The sequence below is a fragment of the Propithecus coquereli genome, unplaced genomic scaffold (genome assembly GCF_000956105.1).
Source record: "Propithecus coquereli isolate 6110/MARCELLA unplaced genomic scaffold, Pcoq_1.0 Scaffold12, whole genome shotgun sequence".
NCBI lineage: Eukaryota > Metazoa > Chordata > Mammalia > Primates > Indriidae > Propithecus > Propithecus coquereli.
This window is the reverse complement of record NW_012136080.1, coordinates 12,983,885-13,002,730: the sequence shown is the minus strand read 5'-3', so window position 1 is coordinate 13,002,730 and position 18,846 is coordinate 12,983,885. Positions and strand designations below refer to the sequence as shown.

At 33.6% G+C, this 18,846-nt stretch overlaps 1 protein-coding gene across 1 annotated transcript in view; it reads left to right on the top strand.

Moving 5' to 3' along the window:
• The window catches only part of STAG1 (stromal antigen 1), a 318,641-nt gene that overhangs the window by 99,297 nt on the left and 200,498 nt on the right, over window positions 1-18,846 (top strand). The window contains exon 4 of the mRNA XM_012663393.1: window positions 1,217-1,313. Coding sequence (XP_012518847.1) covers window positions 1,217-1,313 — 97 coding nt within the window. The remainder of the gene's footprint in view (window positions 1-1,216; window positions 1,314-18,846) is intronic.

Below are 18,846 nucleotides of genomic sequence, written 5' to 3'. Positions count from 1 at the left end.
ACATGGGTGTATATATTTGTGAAAATTAAGGTATAACTGAAGATTTATGCATTTTAATATCAATACACATAATTTAAAAAAAATTATATTTTTATACATTTCCTTGGATCCCTACCCACAAAAATCTCAATCCTGCCTACTGGACTGCTAACTAGAATCACATTGAATTTGCCTCACGAGTTGAGAAAACTTAGACTTTGATACTGTACTCTTTCTTTTTTTTTTTGTAATTCAGAATTTGATGCTTATTGGGGTCATTTGTTTTTATATCCTGTAAGTTTTTATAATTTTCCTTATTAAGAATTCTGTTGAATTTATTCTTAGGTATTTTTAGTTTTGAACAGGCTACTCATCGATGCATTTATGTTTCCTAGTTATTACAGTATTAAAAAGTTATTTTGTACATTTATCTTTTGTCAGCCACCTTGTCAAATATTTCTTTTATTAATCTTTTGAATCACTTTAATAGAGACTGTTAGGTTTTCTTATCTGTAGGAATGGAAAAATGTCTTTACTAATATTTTCCTAGTTTTTGCATTAACTGAAAACTTTAAACCTATGTTAAATGGTTAGAGGGTTATCCTTGCCTTGTTCTTTGAAGTTGAAATGCCTTAAGTGTTTCAACACCAAATATATTTTAGTCTTTGTCTTTATCTTTTTTATGTAGATTCCATCTAACCCTAGTTTTCCTAGAAATGTTTTATTGGGATTGGCAGTAGAATTATATCAGATACCTTTTTGACATGTAGTAATATAATCATTTTATTTTTCTCTTTTGTTGATAAATTCAGGTATTTGATTTCCTAATATCGAGCTATTCTTGCATTCCTGAAATATGCATTTTGTTGTATATGATATATGCTCTTTTTATGAACTACTAATGGATTAGGTTTTTTGATAGAAAGTTTATTTGTATGTGTAAGTGAAGTTTGAATATTATTATCTATACTTGCTTAATAATTATCGGACTTCATGGAATTGGAAAGGTAAGGTTTGCATTATGCTGTATTGTGAACAAATCGCTGAAACCTAGTAACTTACCTTTTATTAGCTTTTAAAAGTGGGAGAATCTCTACTTTTATTAGGGTACAGAAAAATAACTTCAGGTAAGTAATTTTCTTATTCAAACAGACACACAAACACAAACTTTTTTGAAAATTTATTTGCTATGATACTAAAATTTTTTCAAGTTTTCATTTTTATTTTTTTTCCACAGTCCGTGGTGGATGACTGGATTGAATCATATAAACAAGACAGGGACATCGCACTTCTGGATTTAATCAACTTTTTTATCCAGTGTTCAGGATGTCGAGGTACATAATGTTGGAATAAATGATGTACATTGAGCCTGTCAGTCCAGCAGTATGACTTTCACTTCACCTACTTCTAGTCATATATAATTCATCCTACAATTATGTGCCAATCTTTTTCTGTTGAGAAAATTATTGGTCAGTTATTTAAGGATATTCCATTTTTGTTCCGGTTCAGTTCCTATAAAGTAATATATTTCTGTTTATGAAATTTGGGGAAGAAATCTAAAATTCATTTAGTAGCTTTATGAATTGATTTTTTTAGATCATAAGCTCTTACAATTTTTACTCATATTATTGGTACATATGCTGCATGTTAGAAAGTGTGTTAGTTGTTCACATTGATTATTTTGTATCCTTGCCAGTAATTTGGTCCTTATTTTATGAATACTTGAAGCTCAATTAATTCGCTTAAGGTAACATGAGTAGCAGAATCAGATATCTTAAGTTTACAACAGTAGACATTTAAAGTGAAATTTTATTTTTATCATTTTAATAGATATTTTTCTCCTAGAATTCATAAATTCATTGAGATCACTGATCCAATTGGTTTCTTAAAGGCTTACTTATTTATGTCCCACATATCTCTTACCATATTGACATAGGTAGTTTATCAAATATTTACAGAGCACCTCCCTTGTACCAGATACTAGGCCAGGGCATACAAAGGTTATCAAGGCCGTTTCTGCCCCTAGAAAGTATTACGGTACATGTAATTTTTTAAAAGAGTGGGTTATTGTGAGGAACAAAGAGGGAAATACACAAATAGTTAAGTAAAGTGCCCAGGGTTATGATAAGAGCATAAAACTGGTTACTGTTTAACAACTGTTTAGTACCAAACTATGTGCTTTACATACATTAGCTCATTTAATCTTTGTTAACAGTCCTATCAGGCAGATGTGATTCTTTATTTTGTAGATCAGGAAACTAAGATTAAGGATTTAGGTAGTTTATTTCAAGTCACACAGTAAGTGCCAAACTCAAGATTCAGAATCAGAGTATCTTAGCTAGAATCTGTATCTCTAATCACATGACACTATGGGACTAACAGGGAAGGGATGCTGATCCAGCCCAGGTTGTGTGAATGTGGAGAGATTCTAAAAAGTACATCCTAAGAGAAAGCAAACTCCAAGATGAGATTAAAGATGAGTAAAAGGAAGTTAAAGGGAGGAGAAAGGCAAAAAGGTAACAGATTGTGCAAAAGGACTTAAGACAAGAAAGCTTTAAAGAAGGGATAGAGTTATATGGCTGAATCCTAGAGTATGGAGAAGGGTAGGGAACCTGCATCCTTGGTGCCATATGTGGCCCCTAGGTTATTTGAAAGTAAGAGAATTTGTTCATTTTACAGCCTTAAAATAGGTGAGGCATGCACTGATTATGTATTTTATATAAATTTTCTCATCTAGCCCTGTTAACGAATAATCTTGTTGGATTGGGTTTTAATTTTAAAATACCTAGTAGCTTTTAAAATTTTTTTTTTTGAAATTTATTCCCATGGTTCAGAAAACCAAAAAAATTTAAAAGTTGTATAATAACGTCTTTACAACTTCTACTTTCCCATCCATCTACACACAGTTAACTGGTCTTAACTAGTTTGTTGTATTTCCTCCTTCCTGCCTGCCTATTTAATATCCATATCTATAGTTAGGAACATATATACTCTTTTTTCATTCCCCAACTGTCTTACACAGAAGATACTGATGTGTACAGATCTTTCTCCTCCTTTTTTTTTTTTTAAATACAGCATCGTTGCATTCCTTTTTGTATATATAGAATGTATGTACAAGAATTTAACTAGTCTTCTGTTAAAAGGTCATTGCATTATTTGTAGTTTTCTATTACAGACAGTATTGTAATGAGCAATTTTGGGTATATCGTATTTGCTCTTTATGAAAGAATGTAGGGAAGTGTGTTTGTTATTATATTAAACATTGCCCAATTGCCAGCTATAGGAATTGTACTCCCTTTTACTCCCATCAGTAATATATTAAAGTATGGTACTTCTTAGCCTTTTCAACAGGGTGTATTTATCAAGCTTTTGGATGAGTTTTATGAATGATTTGAAAATAATAGTATCGGTGGGTTTTTTTTGTTGTTAAAGTACTGTGAAGTTCACATAACATAAAACTAACCATTTTAAATTGTACAATTCAGTGGCATTTAGAGCATTTATCATGTTGTGCATCTGTCTTAATTTGGGTTGCTATAACAAAGTACCATGGACTAGGTGGCTTATAAACAAAAAAAGTTCATATCTCACAATTCTGGAGGCTGGAAGTCTGAGATTAGGGTGCCAGAATCACCTGGTTCTGGTGAGGGCCTGCTTCTAGATTGTACTCTACAGACTTCTAGTTGTAGCCTCACATGGCGAAAAGAAGATAAGAGAGCTCTCTCCCACCTTCCCCCTCCCCCTCTTTTTTGAGGTTTGGTCTCTGTATATTGCCTAGGCTGGACTCGAACTCCTATACTCAAGCGATCCAAATAGCTGGGACTTCAACCACGTGCCACCACGCCTTGGCTTATGGGGTTTCTTTTATAAGGGCACTATTGTCATTTATGAGGGTTCCACCCTCAGCACTTAATTACCTCCCAAAGGCCCCACATTCTAATACCAGTGGGGTTAGGATTTCAATATACAAATTTTGGGAGGACACACATTCAGCCTATCATAACAACTAGCATCTTTCTCATGTTTTAAAAGTTTAAAAAGCACGGCAGAAGAATACTCCATTCCCATTAAGTAATCACTTCTTATTCTTTTCTTCCCCCATGCCCTGGCAACCACTAATCTGCTTTCTGTCCCTATGGATTTTCCTGTTGTGGTCATTTTATATAAAAGGAACCATACAATATGTGATTTGTGTCTGACTTCTTTCACTTACCATATGTTTTAGAAGTTCATTTAAAGTTATAGCATGTGTCAATAGTTCATTCCTTTTATAGCTGAATAATATTCCATAGTATGTATATATCACAGTTTGTTTATTCATTCATCTGTTATGGCCATTTGAGTTGTTTTCACCTTTTGGCTATTGTGAATGTTGCTACTTTGAACATTCATAAACAAGTATCTGTTCGAGTACCTGTTCTCAAGTCTTTGGGGTGCAAATCCTTAGGAGTAGAATTCCTGGGTGATATGGTAATTTTGTTTAAACTTTTTGAGGAACAATCAAACTTTTCCACAGTACCTGCAGAAGAATATGAGGGTTCCTATTTTTTCACATCTGCTACAACACTTGTTATTTTACTTTTTAAAAATTATAACCATCCTATTAGTTGTAAAGTGGTATCATTGTGGTTTTAATTAATGTTTCCCCCAGTGGGGAAACATTATGATGTTTGGAACATTTTTGTTCCAAACAAAATGATATGGAACATTTTTCATGTGCATTTTTGCCATTTCTATGTTTTTCAAAGAAATAAGTATTCAAGTCCTTTGCTTATTTTAAAATTAGATTATGTATCTTTGTTGGTGAGTTCTAAGAGTTCTTTATATCATCTGGATGCTAAACCCTATCACGGATATAACTTGCAACTATTTTCTCCCATTTTCTAGGTTGTCTTTCTACTTTTTTATGATGTCCTTTGATGTACAAAGGTTTGCTTTTTTTAGATCCAATTTATCTACTATTTCTTTTTTTGTTCATGTTTGTTTTAAATTTGAGAATCCATTGCCAAATCCAAGGTCATGAAGATTTCCCCCATGTTTCCTTTTAATTGTCTTATAGTTTTAGATTTTATGTTGAGATCATTAATCCATAATTAATTCTTGTATGTGGGGTGATGTTAGTTTGTATTTCTCTGATGAGTGAGGGTTAAGAACCATTTGTTTCTTTTTCTGTGAATTCTCTGTTCCTATCCCTTGCCCATTTTTCTTTTGACTACCTTTATAGTTCTTGAAAAGGCGTATTTTGACAAAATAGGTCTTAAAACATTTTTCTTAAAGAGGCATAGATGCATACTTTCTTAATATGATTAACAATGAAAGCACACTGTCTTTTACATCAATAAAATATAATAAAAAGTCCCAATATAGATGTAAGTACTTATGAGACATTAGTAAACATAGCTTAAAACATAGGAAAAGAAAACGCCTTCACTTATTATAAATAGAAAGTTTGCAAAATAAAACTATATTTAGTTGTCATTTTTTTTTCATCGATTAGATTGGCAAAAGTTAAAAATTATGACAACACTCAGTGAGGCTGAGGGGAAAAACAGACACTGGTACATTGTAGCTAGAAAACAAATTGGTACAACTGTTATATAAAGGGATTTGGCAATATCTACCAAAACTACGTTTGTGTTTGTCTGTTGACCTAACCATCCTACTTGTGGGATTTTTGCCTTGAAGATATACCTGCAGCAATAAGAAAATAAGTGCACATAGTTAGTCAGTCAAACATTATTTTAATTGCAAAATATTGGACACAACCCAAATGCTTATATACAGGAGAGTGATTGAATAAACACAATGGAGTTTTGTGCCACTGTAAAAAAAGAAAAAAAATGAAGAAGATCCTTGTGAACTGATGTAGGGCGATTTCCAGATTTTTTTTTTTTTTTTTTTTGGAGACAGAGTCTTGCTCAGTTGCCTGGGCTAGAGTGCTGTGGCATCAGGCTAGCTCACAGCAACCTCAAACCTGTGGGCTCAGCCCAGGATATATTTTTAAAGGCAAAATGCAACCTGCAAAAGAGTATCTAAAGTATGCAACTTTTTTTGTAGGAAAGAAGAGAAAATAATGAGATGTGCACATGTATCTGCTCATTTGACAGAAAAGAAATACAGGAAGCAATAAACCATAGAATAATGAGATTGGTCATCTACAGAATGTATGTGTGTGTGTGTGCACCCTCACACCTGTCAAGTGGAAAGTTTAGAGGGAATTGAGGTGGAAAAATAACACTTAATTTGAATATAGTTTTTGAATAGTCTTGACTTTTGGAGCAATCTTAATATTTCATATTCTCAAAATAAAGAAAGGCAACAAAAATGGAAGTAAAATTCTAAAATTGAATACAAACAGAACAAATCACCCATACCGTAATAACACAGCCACACTAAAGGATGTAAAAGTATTAACCAAAGTAAATTTTGAATTCAGTTCTTGAGCTATAAAACTAGTGTGGGAGAAATTTTGATGAAGAATACAGTATTTACTTAGTCTCAAAGTGTCTCCTTACAAGATATTTACTATTTACAGTGGGTAAAATAGAAACTTTACAGAGTAGAAACTTAATACACACCACTTTAACCAAATGATGACAGTAAACATTGCAAATTATGGAATTAGTTGACAGTATGTGTTTTTCGATATGCACTTAGAAGAACTTAACATCACCTCTGTAGTATTCTTGACAAAAATGCATAGCCTGAATCTGCTCAGGAGGAAACATCAGACAAGCTCAATGGAGGTATATTCTTCAAAATAACTATCTCATATTCTCTGAAAATGTCAGTGTCATGATAGAAATGACTCAGAAATGGTTCCAGTTTAAAGGAGACTAAAGAAACATGACATCTGACTGCAGTGCATGATCTTAGAATTTCTTTTGACATAAAAGATGTTATTGAGATATATGCTGAAATATAAATTAGTTCCATGTATTAGAACATACATATTGTATCATTGTTAATTTCATGATTCTGATCATTGTACTGTAGTTATAGATTTTTTTGTTCAAGGAAAATATATACTGAAGTATTAAAGACTAAAGGACTATCATGTCTGCAGCTTACTCTTAAATCATTCAGAAAACAATGCATGGGTATGTAAAGGGCTAAAGAAGGATAAGATAGATGTAAAGTGTGTACATCTGAAGAATTTGGGTGAAGGGTATTCAGAAATTCTTTGTACTTAGCTTACTTTTCTGTATGTCTAAAATTATGTCAAATTTTTAAAAATGAAAGAAAAAAAAAGTTTTAACCCCAAAGCCAGCATTATGCTCAAGGGTCATTTTCACTGTCAAACAAGACGACGATACTCACCCTCACAACTTTTATTTAGCATTATATTGAAGATAGAAGCCAACACATTTAAGTAATAAAAATAAATACAATTACTATTTTAAAATAATATTTAAAATAATACTGAATGTTTAATGCTTAAGTTGGGGCTTTTGGTGTACCTGACTTAAGATTATAAAAGATATCCATGTAACAAAAACATTTGCACCTCCTTAATATTTTGAAATTAAAAAAAGAAATGGATTCTCACCTACTAAAATGTATCATAATCATTAAATTTACTTCTCCTAGTGAGAGAAGTTTTATTATAAACATTTGTCATTTATGCCTTTCCCTTTGTTAATTAAATACCAAATGAAAGATAAAAGGAAAAAAAATGAATGTTTAGAAAACTCAAGAATAAGTTTGTAAAACTAATAAAAGCAATAAAATAACTCAATAATACATTGAGATATGGGATTAATACAGAGAAATTAATACCCTTAGTATATACAAGAACAGCCAATTAGAAGATATAATGGAGTAAACAACCCCCCATTTAAATATAAAAATGGGGGGAAATGTGGGAGAAAAAATTCTTTCAGATTTATAGCTCACTGTGATAGTGTACACCAGGATTAATTTCCAGTGCATCAAGAGTTTAAGTGCACAACTGCGAGTATATAGTGGCTCATGCCTGTGATCCCAGCACTTTGGGAGGCCAAGGTGAGAGGATTGCTTGAGGCCAGTAGTTTAAGACCAGCCTGAGCAACATAGCAAGACCTTGTCTCTACAAAAAAAAACCACAGTATTAGCCGGACATGGTGGTGCATGCCTGTAGTCCCAGCTACTTGGACGGCTGAGGCAGGAGGATCACTTGAACTCAGGAGTTGGAGGTTGCAGTGAGCTATGATGATACCAGTGCACTGATGACAGTGCCTGGGCCACAGAGTGAGACCCTGTCTCAAAAAAAAAAAAAAAAAAAGTTTAAGTGGAAAACCAACAACAAATAGTAGAAACAAAGAAAAATAATTAAAGTACTAAAGGAAAACAAGGAAGAATTCCTTTACACCCTTAAAGTGGGAAAGATCTTTTCATTAACTGACTCAAAATTAACTCTCAATTAAAGTTTATAAGTTATAAAAGAAATTATTGAAAAATTACACTAAGAAGAAAACCAAAAACTTGTACATGATGGACACATAGAGAAATTCAAAAGACAAAGGACTAATGTAGGACATTTAAAAAATATATAATATTACAAAACCCAGTATCTTTAATACATGTTGAGGTAAGATTTGCATTTTATAATTAATTTGCATTTTCAAATTAATTTCCCAAATCTAGATTGATGTTTTATTGTATCAGTCCATTTCTCTCTAACGCTGCCTAAGAACCACAGACCAAAAGGATATTTAGAAAATTGGTGGCAAGTGAGAAGAGAGCAAGGGAAGGGAGGAAAAAACCTCAACTCCGTTACCCTCCTACCCCTCCCCCAGTTCTCGGCTAGAAGTGATACCCCCACCAATGACAAGACAAATTGGCACATCTTATCATGAGTGAGTAGTATGGCAGCTTGTCCTCCATTGACTCCAATATCACTATTTTCTCATCTTGGCTCTTGAGCCCTAAGGTGCAATATTGGCTTCCTACTTTAGCTGTCTTAAGTTGCATCCGCATCCCTAATTGCTTCCCTAACTATGCCCACATATCTCTAATTTCTTCATTTGAACCATCTCTGTATTGGAACCCACAGTTAGAACAGGCAGGCTAAGTCAGTATTTAGTAATAGGATATATTCAATATCAATGATTTGAGAAAGAAAGATACAAAGAAAAAGTTGGTTTAAACACTGTTGACTTAGAGATACATTCTAAAGCTGTGTAACTTCGTGAGTATTTATATAGGAATAAATTATGAGGAAACCGGGAAAACTTAACATAGAATTTTAGAATATATCCATGGAATTATGCATAATAAAATGAAGATATTCGTGTATTCAAAGTATTATCATTGTTAAATACACCATGTTGATATAGGCATGCGTTTATTTTGGTGTATACTTAAACCAATATATAATTGACTTCAGAAATATCAGGGAGTATTGATAAGTAATTTTCATTTACAAATGTATTTGTTTTTAGTTAATAAAGATGGGGTTGTCAAACTTGAGAATTGATGGTTAGAAATAACCTTCTTTCTTAGTTTGTTATAACAAGCAATGCTTCCATTTTGCAGTGCTTTTGCCTAACAGAGGACTTTCCGTGCCTGAGGGCTTTCCTAAAGGGTGCAGGATTGCCAGAGAATTCATCATCTAGACGCACTTAACCTAAGAGTTTCCCGAACTTCCTTGTTCATGGGCCAATTAGTGTTTCAGTAATTTTTTCATGGTACCTCTAGGCCAAAAAAGAAATACCTAACAGTTCCTTTTATGAAGTAGTCGTGTCCAAACTGTTTATTTAGTTCCTAACAACTTAGTAGCTGTTTAGAAAAATGATATACATAATTGAAAAAAATGTATTCCATTCTCAAATAACTATAGTTACTTTTTAATGTATTTACAGACCTGTTGGGCATTGTACAACTCATATTTTGGAGTTACCCTCATTTCCTGTTCCATATTAGTTTTCCAGCAGTACTTGTGAAAACTCAGCTTCTTTATTCCTTCAAAAGGAATAAAATACTATAGGATGTTGAAATTTTGAATTGCTTCATGCCAATAATTCCTGTGGTACCTGGTAAATATTGCCTTTTTCCCTTAGATTATTTAAAATACGCACATTTCCCATGTGAATTTATGTAAGGGACACAGGGCACCTTAGTGCACAGTTTGGGCACTGTGGCTTTATGCAGTAACTGGATTAGTATACAAATACCCCAACTTCTTTACCCCTCAGTGTAGTAATTTTGAAGTGTATGACCTGCTCTGACTCCCAGAGTTTCCCAAGGAGCATAATTAAGCACCAGTTACCTACAGTAGTATTAATAATTGGCTAGATAACACACTTTTTATCGTCTGGGTTTTCTTTCCTTGTTTCATGTTCTTGCTGCATTGCTGGTATTTTATGGTATCGCCTCCTAAATAAATTAGTTGCACTGGTACTTGTTTTAGTGTCTGCATCTGGGGGATAGAAACTAACAAGTGTTTATTATGTGTTTTATGTATTATTAATAGTGAGTATTCTCTTTAGAAATCTATTTTAATGAATTCTTTCTTACCTCCTTACATGTACAGTTCAGTATTATTTTTCTTAAATCCTTTCTAATTGTGATAGCTTGTATGTACAGATGACTACATAAAATATGTATGTATAGGCTAAATTAATAAATCCTAATGTTATCGGTGCTCAGGTCAAGGAAAAGAATATTGCCAGGACTTCAGTGGAGTCTTCCCCATCTCTGTTGTACAATACTACAACCTCTTCCAACTCCCATAGAGATAAGCACTGCCTTGATTTTATAAGTATTTCCTTGCTTTTCTTTATGGTAGTACCATCAGTGGATCCATTCTTAAACAGAATAGTTTAGTTTTGCCTACTTTCCTTCTTTAGATAATTAACTGTACTTACCCTTTTGTTTTGCTTCTTCTGCTAAAATATTATGTTTATGAGACTCATTTATGTTGCCTGTACCATAGTTGTTTTCATTGATTTGAAGCAGACGGTTCTTTGTTGTGGTGACATTTCCTGTGCATTTTAGGACATTTGGCAGCAACTTTGGCCTCTACTCATTAGGCGCCAGTGGCACATTTCTTTCCCCTCCTCCTCCAGTTATAACAACCAAATATGTCTGCAGACATTGTCAGATGTACCCTGGGAGGCAAAATTGCCCCATGATGACAACTGCTGTAAAGTATCTATTATATGAATATACCAGTTTATTTATACTTCCTACTCTTGAAGGAAATTGGATTATTTCTAGCCTTCGGATAACATGGACAATATTACTGTAAATTGTCTTTTGTATATGTTAATTTGGTGTTCCTGCACAGGATACTCTAGTTTGAGGAGTGAAATTGCTGGATTATAAGAGATGCAATATTTTTAGATAATAACAAACTTTTCTGAAGTGGTTATAGTGACTTTTTTTTTTTTTTTGAGACAGAGTCTCACTGTGTTGCCTGGACTAGAGTGCCGTGGCGTCAGCCTAGCTCACAGTAACCTCAAACTCCTGGGCTTAAGAGATCCTTCTGCCTCAGCCTCCCGAGTAGCTGGGACTACAGGCATGCTGCCACCATGCCTGGCTAATTTTTTTTTTCTATATATTTTTGGCTGTCCAAGTAATTTCTTTCTATTTTTGGTAGAGACGGGGTCTCGCTCTTGCTCAGGCTGGTTTCGAACTCCTGAGCTCAAGCAATCTGCCCGCCTCGGCCTCCCAGAGTGCTAGGATTACAGGCGTGAGCCACTGCGCCCGGCCAATTCTAAAATTTTAAAATTATTATCTCTTTAAATATTAGTTCCCCCCATTTATTTCTCTTCTCCCACAGAAACTTTATCTAAACTTTGCATGCTTTCTTCTACGTACCTTTCCATGGTTTTGAATTTCTGTGCTGCTTTGTGGATAACTTTTTCTCCTATTGTCCAGTTCTCTTATTCTCTTTTCTTCTGTGCCAATCTCTTAAGCCTTATTGCAGTAAATATATTGTCCATTTCTATAAATTATAGCTTCTTGGTTCTTTTGCAAAGAAAAAGAATTCCATGAAATTGTTTCCCTGTGAACATTCAAGCCTGTATTTTCCTTTTTTAAATTTCTTTTGCAGTCTGTACCTGATGATTCTAATATTTTAAGTCTTTGTGAGTCTGTTTCTTTGGCCGTGTTCTTGCTTGTTCTTTTGCATGTTGCCTTTCTTCTTGGTATGTTTTTGTTGCTTTTTATTCCAAGCTCCTTATTTCCTCCCAAATTTATTTGAAGCCTAGGGATTAAATTACGTTCCTCTAAGAGAGGAATTATTAATAGCTTTTGCTTGACATGTTCCCAGGGGTACTACTAATCTAGAACCATTTGCAACTGAATATATAGTTTTATTTTTTCATGATCAGGTTATGTGGACTTAGGATATTTGTCGAGAACACCATTTTTTTTAATTACAGCTTCTCAGATACATTTATTTTCTGTGTAGTACCAAAAAAAGAAAAAAAAACTCTCTTTGTATTTCCCGGAGTATAAAATGGTAGATTAACACCTAGTTTAGCCATAACCTGAAGATGCAATCCTTTGAGGCCCTACTTTATGAAAGAGTTGTTTCTCTGAGACCCTTTACCTTGGAACTCCAAATTCAAGCATGCAGGTGCAGCAAATGTCATCAGAGAAAAATGATTTAAGTGTTGCATCTATGTTTTGGATTTCTGCTTTTAACTATTTTTATCTTAGTAATATCTTACAGCTTTATAAGATTTCAAATGCTTTCAAAATGTTTTTTATACTTTATTTAGCATTTCAGGGAATAGGGTTTATGTGAATAATACTGCTTATAGTGTTATTACCTTAATCAGAGATTGTACATATCAATTTAAAGTGATTTCTTACCTTAGACGATAGGTGTGTCCATGTAAATGTAACTTGTACACACTGAAATTTTTCAAAAATTTTTTTTTGTGTGTGGAAACAAATAATTTTGACACTTTGGCATAATTTGCATGTTTATATTTAACATTGTTGTAAAGTAATTTTTACTTTCATGGATGGACTTTGATTTTCTTTGGCCTACTTGAAAGTCTCAGTTACTTATTATTGTTATGGTCTTGAAAGCTTTCAAATGTAGACACATAGATACAATTTTAGGTAGAGTTCAATAAAAACCACAGATAATCCCAGTGGGTTTATAATTAAGGAAAAACTGTTGAACATGCAGAGAATGGGATAAAATTATTAAAATAAGAAGAGACTGGACCATGAAATATTTTGGTGTATTTTACCCTATGTTTTCCAGTGGATTCTTGAGTAGACAAATCTACCATACAGAAGAATTCAAAAGAATTTGTGTAGATGCCTACATCAGCTTCAAGAAAATGAAGCATAACTTCTTCCCCATTAAATGTGGGCTGTGCATAATGACTAGTATACTAAGAGTACAGTATGGAAAGAAGGGGAAAAGTTTTAATTCACAAAAATGGCAAACTGATAAACACTGCCTCAGATGATCATGGTTAATAATCAGTATTTAGTCATTGATAGTACACACCCTTGATTCTACATGATGGGGAATGGTACTTTATCTCTTTGGTCTTCCTTCTAAACATCCATAAACCCTATTTAATCACAAGAAACATCAGAGAAATTTAAATTGAAGGACATTCTATAAAATACTTGACCACTGCCTCTTAAAACTTTTGTGGTCATCAAAAACAAGTAGAGTCTGAAATAAAATCAGAAATCAAAAAGGAGACTTTTCAGCCGATGCCACAGAAATAAAAAGGATCATAAGAGACTATTATGAGCAACTATATGCCAATAAATTGGATAATCTAAAAGAAATGGGTAAATTATTAGATACATAAAATGTACCAAGACTGAGTCATGTAGAAAAAGAAAACCTAAACAAACCTATAACTAGTGGGCAAATTGAATTAGTAATCAAAAGCTTCCCAGGAAAGAAAAGCCCAGGGCCAGATGACTTCACTGGTGAATTTTACCAAACATTCAAAGAAGAATTAATGCCAGTTCTTCTATCTTCTGAAGGACTGATGAGGATGGAACACTTCTAAACTCATTTTATGAGGGCAGCATTACCCTGATACCAAAACTAGGCAAAGATACCACAAGAAAAAAATGACCAATATCCCTGATGAATATATATGCAAAAAAATCTTGAACAAAAGACTAGCAAACCAAATTTAACAGCATATTGAAGTGATCATACATGGTGGCCAAGTGGGACTTATCCCTGGGGTGCAAGGATGCTTCAGCATTAAAAATCACTTTATAATAGAATACTACATTAATAGCATGAAGGATAAAAATCTCACGATCATCTCCATAGATGTAGAAAAAGCATTTGATAAAATTAAGTACCCCTTCATATTAAAAAAAAAAAACAACCAACTAGGAATAGAAGGAAATTACCTTAACATATTAATGGCCATGTATGAAAAGCCCACTGCTAATATCATACTCTATGGTGCTTTTCCTCTAAGATCAGGAACAAGATAAAGATGCCCACTCTCACCACTTCTGTTCTACATAGTAAGAGAAGTCCTGGGCGGAGCTTAGGCAAGAAAAAATAAATGAAAGGCATCTAGATCAAAAAAGAAGTAGTAAAATTGTCTGTCTATAAATGACTATCTTGTATATACAACTCCATAAAGATGCCACAAGAAATTGTTACAAATAATAAATGAATTCAGCAAAGTAGCTGGACAGAAAATCAACATAGAAAAATTTGTTGCATTTCTATACAGTAACAATGAACTATCTGAAAAGGAAATTAGGAGAACAAGCCTATTGAAAATAGCATCCTAAAGAATAAAATACTTAAGAATAAACTTAAGAGGTAAAAGACATACACTGAAAACTAGAAAACATTGATGAAATAAATTAAAGACACAAATAAATGGAAAGACATCTCATGTTCATAGATTGGAAGACTTAATATAGTTAAAATGTCCATACTACCCAAAGTGAGCTGTAGATTCAATGAAATGACTATCAAAATTCCAGTGGCATTTTTTGCAGAAATAGAAAAAACAATTCCAAAATTCATATGGAATCACAAAAGACCTCTAATAGCGAAAACAGTCTTGGGATGGAAGAACAAAGCTGGAGGCACCATACCTCCTGATTTCAAAATATACTACAAAATTTAAGTAATTGAAACAGTATGGTACTGGCATGAAGACAGACATGAAGACCAATGTAACAAAATAGGTAGCCCAGAGGTAAACTCATACATACATGGTCAACCTAACCTTCAACAAAAGTGTCAAGAATCACAGTGGGGAAAGGACAGTCTGTTTAACAAATGGCGTTTGGGAAACCATATGCACATTGCAAATGAATGAAATTGAACCCTTACACCATACACAAAAATCAACTCAAAATGGATTATTGAATAATTAAAAGTTAAGACCTGACACTGTAAGACTCCTGAAAGAAAACATTGGGGGAAAGCTTCATGACATTATTCTTGGCAATGAATTCATGAGTATAACACCAAAAAATGTCAGTAGGCAGATGAATGGATAAAGAAAATGTGATGTATATATACATACAATAGAATATTATTGAGCTTTTAGAAAGAAGGAAATCCTGCAATGTGTGACAGAAATGGAAGACATTATACTAAGTGAAGTGAAATAAACCAGTCACAGAAAGACAAATACTAAAACTGTGATTTCTCTTATCTGAAATGTCTCATAGAAGTAGAGAGCAGAATGGTGATTGCCAGGGGCAGTGGGGAAGTAAAAATGGGGAGTTGCTAATTAATATGTATAAAATTTCAGTAATGCAAAATGAATAAATCCTAGAGATAGACAATCTGAGAAAGTGTCATAGTGTAGAAGAATCTAAGGAGATGTGACAACTTCCACCTTCTGTGATATTTTGGATGGGATCTAGGAAGAGAAAAATGACATTAGGTAAAAGCTAAAGACATCCGAATAAAGGGCAGGTGTTAATTATTAATGTTATCAATATTGGCTTAGTTGTGACAATTGTACTATACTAATGTTAGATATTAGTAAGGGCAACTAAGTGTGGTGTATATGGCATCTCCGTGTACTGTTTTTGTAACTGTCAGTCTGAAACTGTACTAAGATAGTGTATTTTTTTAAAATATTACATGAATTCAATTGTTTACTTTTTTGTTGTTGTTAAGAGACAGGATCTCACTCTGTCACCCAGGCTGGAGTGCAGTAGCATGATCACAGCTCACTGCAGTCTCGAACTCCTGTCTCAGCTTCCCAAGTAGATAGGACTATAGGTGCGCACCACCATGCCTGGTTAATCTTTAAAAAAATTTTTGTAGAGACCGGGGTCTCGCTGTGTTACCCAGGCTGGTCTTGAACTCTTGGTCTCAAGTGATGCTCCCACCAAAACCTCCCAAAGTGCTAGGATTACAGGCATGAGCCACTGTACCCGGCCAAATTCAATTGTGTAAGGAAAATTCCTTGGGGCTAAAATACTAAGCCCAACCAGTTTTTTTCTCTTTAATGACATACAGAAAAGTTTGATAAAATAGAAAAAGAGATAGTCTAGGGTGGGCAAAAGATGAGTTGAGAAAGTCTTAGTGACATATAAAAAAAATTTTGAGAGAGACTGCACAAAAATATTCTTAGATTATTTAAGACCTCTAGTGACATAGCTTTGAAGCACAGGTTTAAGAAACAGGACTTGGTCATTTATTTACAGTTTGATAAGAAAATGCCAAAGAATCTTACAGAATATTTAGATCTTAAATTATGTAATTAGAGTCAATTATACAATGTTACTTATAAACATATTTGATTGATGAAATTTTTTGCTGTGTAATTTATGGATCCCTGTAACATTGTGGGCAACTACTTTTATACTCTTTCCCACACCTGCCATTTAGAAATGAAACCTGGCTTTCCCTTATACCATTTCACTCATGGCTCCGTTTGTTTATTAGAAAAGAAGAGAGTTCAATCTTCTGTCTATATCCTCTTCCATACCATGCTATGAAGGGTAACAATCTCTAGAGTTATTCTTTGTTGTCATAGTTCTGTTTCTCCCTTCAGTTCCCTAAGACTAAAATACTTTTGTTGATATTTTTACTCATAATGTATAATTTTTACCTTTTTGACTTCTCAGATTCCTTTAATAATGTCCTAAAAATTTTGGGCCTTTCTTCACAAAAGTACATAGACACACATTTCCATATGGCTTTAAAATGTTCATTGATACTTTAGGAATCCATGTGTCAGATTAAGAAACCCGCCTGTCTTGAATGTTATTAATAATCGTAATAGAGCTGAGGTAGCAGACAGACATATTTTTAAATAAATTTATTTTCCTTACTATTATTTCTTCTAATTCCTATGTGAACAACATTAGCACTAAAGATGAGGTTGTTTTAACAGTTGGTGAAGATTTGGTGAAAATACTTTGGAGATTTTTAAAAGATAATATATTAATATTAATAGCCCTAGGACAGTGCTTGGTTTTGGCCCTAGGCATAGCTCAGTCAGGCTCCAAAATTTGATATCCTAATACTTAATAACTTTATCTGTTCTTGATGTAGATGGCATGCATCCTATGCAGTCTTGAAAGAGTGGTTAACTGGTACTCACATATTATGTGCAAATATGTGATTTTTTCGAGTATTTAGTTTAATGTTTCACTTATCTTTTGTATTTAGAAAGGAATAAATATATTAGTTTTTTTACAAGGAGTATTACAAAGTACAGGCTGCCATCTAGAGACAAACTCATCACTGGAGATGTAATCACAGAAATTTTTATTTTTAAGGCATTTTAAAAGATTTACAAGTTTCAAAAATTTGTCTTTATTTATAATAATTTATGAGGTAATTTTTTCATGTACTACCTAGACAGATCGCATGCATTCGAAGATATTTATAATTAAGCTTGAAATGCTCATGGAAAGGCAGCCACAGTTTCTGTCCCTTTCTCTACCTTTCCCCCCAGCCTCCCTGCTCAAATCTTGAAAAAGACTCTCACACATAGTCACCACATTACTGGGTTAAGTGTTAAGTCTTACATTTCTGGTATGCGCATGTTTATTTAGTGAATCCTTCTCTGTTTTAGTAGCCTCAGCATTTCGTTTCCTTTTTTGATTCGGATTTTTTTCTACCAGTCATCTATATTTATTTCCAGTCTTTTTCCATTTTATTTTGATGTACAGCTTGCTCTTTATCAGGCTAATTAAGTAAAGTAAAAATGAAACAAAAAATGAGACTACCAAAAAATTGTCTTGTCATACATATGCTTGGATTATCTCTGGTACATCACCACATCAGATTTTATTTAAGACTATAATCCCCTCTTTGAAAGAAGAGCCTTAACATTAAAAGCTGATTCATACATGAAACAATTATGTGGAAGTCATGTACTATTTGGAAGTCTCTTTGCTAACTAAATATGTTAGACAATGTGTGTACTTAACCACACCCAGGCTTCGGTAATTTTGAGTGAGCCAGAACGTTGTATCATAAAAGGTATAAACTTAAAAGGGCCTTTTGTTATATTTGGATAAATTGTTTTGCTGCTAAGTAAAATTCTGTCTACCTTCAGTCTTCTACCTACTTCTGTACCTAGTTGGAAGGATGCAAAGAAGGGCTAGAGTTCCTCCTCTGGCTGACATAGTATAGAGGAGGGACAGAATTGAAAAAGACTTAGGAGAATAGCAGTTCTCTCAACTGTGTGGTTCATATATCTGGGGGTAAGACAGTTTGCTGGTTCCTTCTTGACTACTTATTAATTAAGCTTATTAATTAAGCTTTTTAATTTGATCAGGTCCCATTTCTTTGTTTTGGTTGTTGCTGTGATTGCCTTTGGGGTCTTCGTCATAAATTCTTTGCCTAGGCCAATGTCTAGAGTATTTCCAACATTTTCCTCTAGAATTCTAACAGTTTCACACCTTAGGTTTAAGTCTGTTACCCAGCGTGAGTTG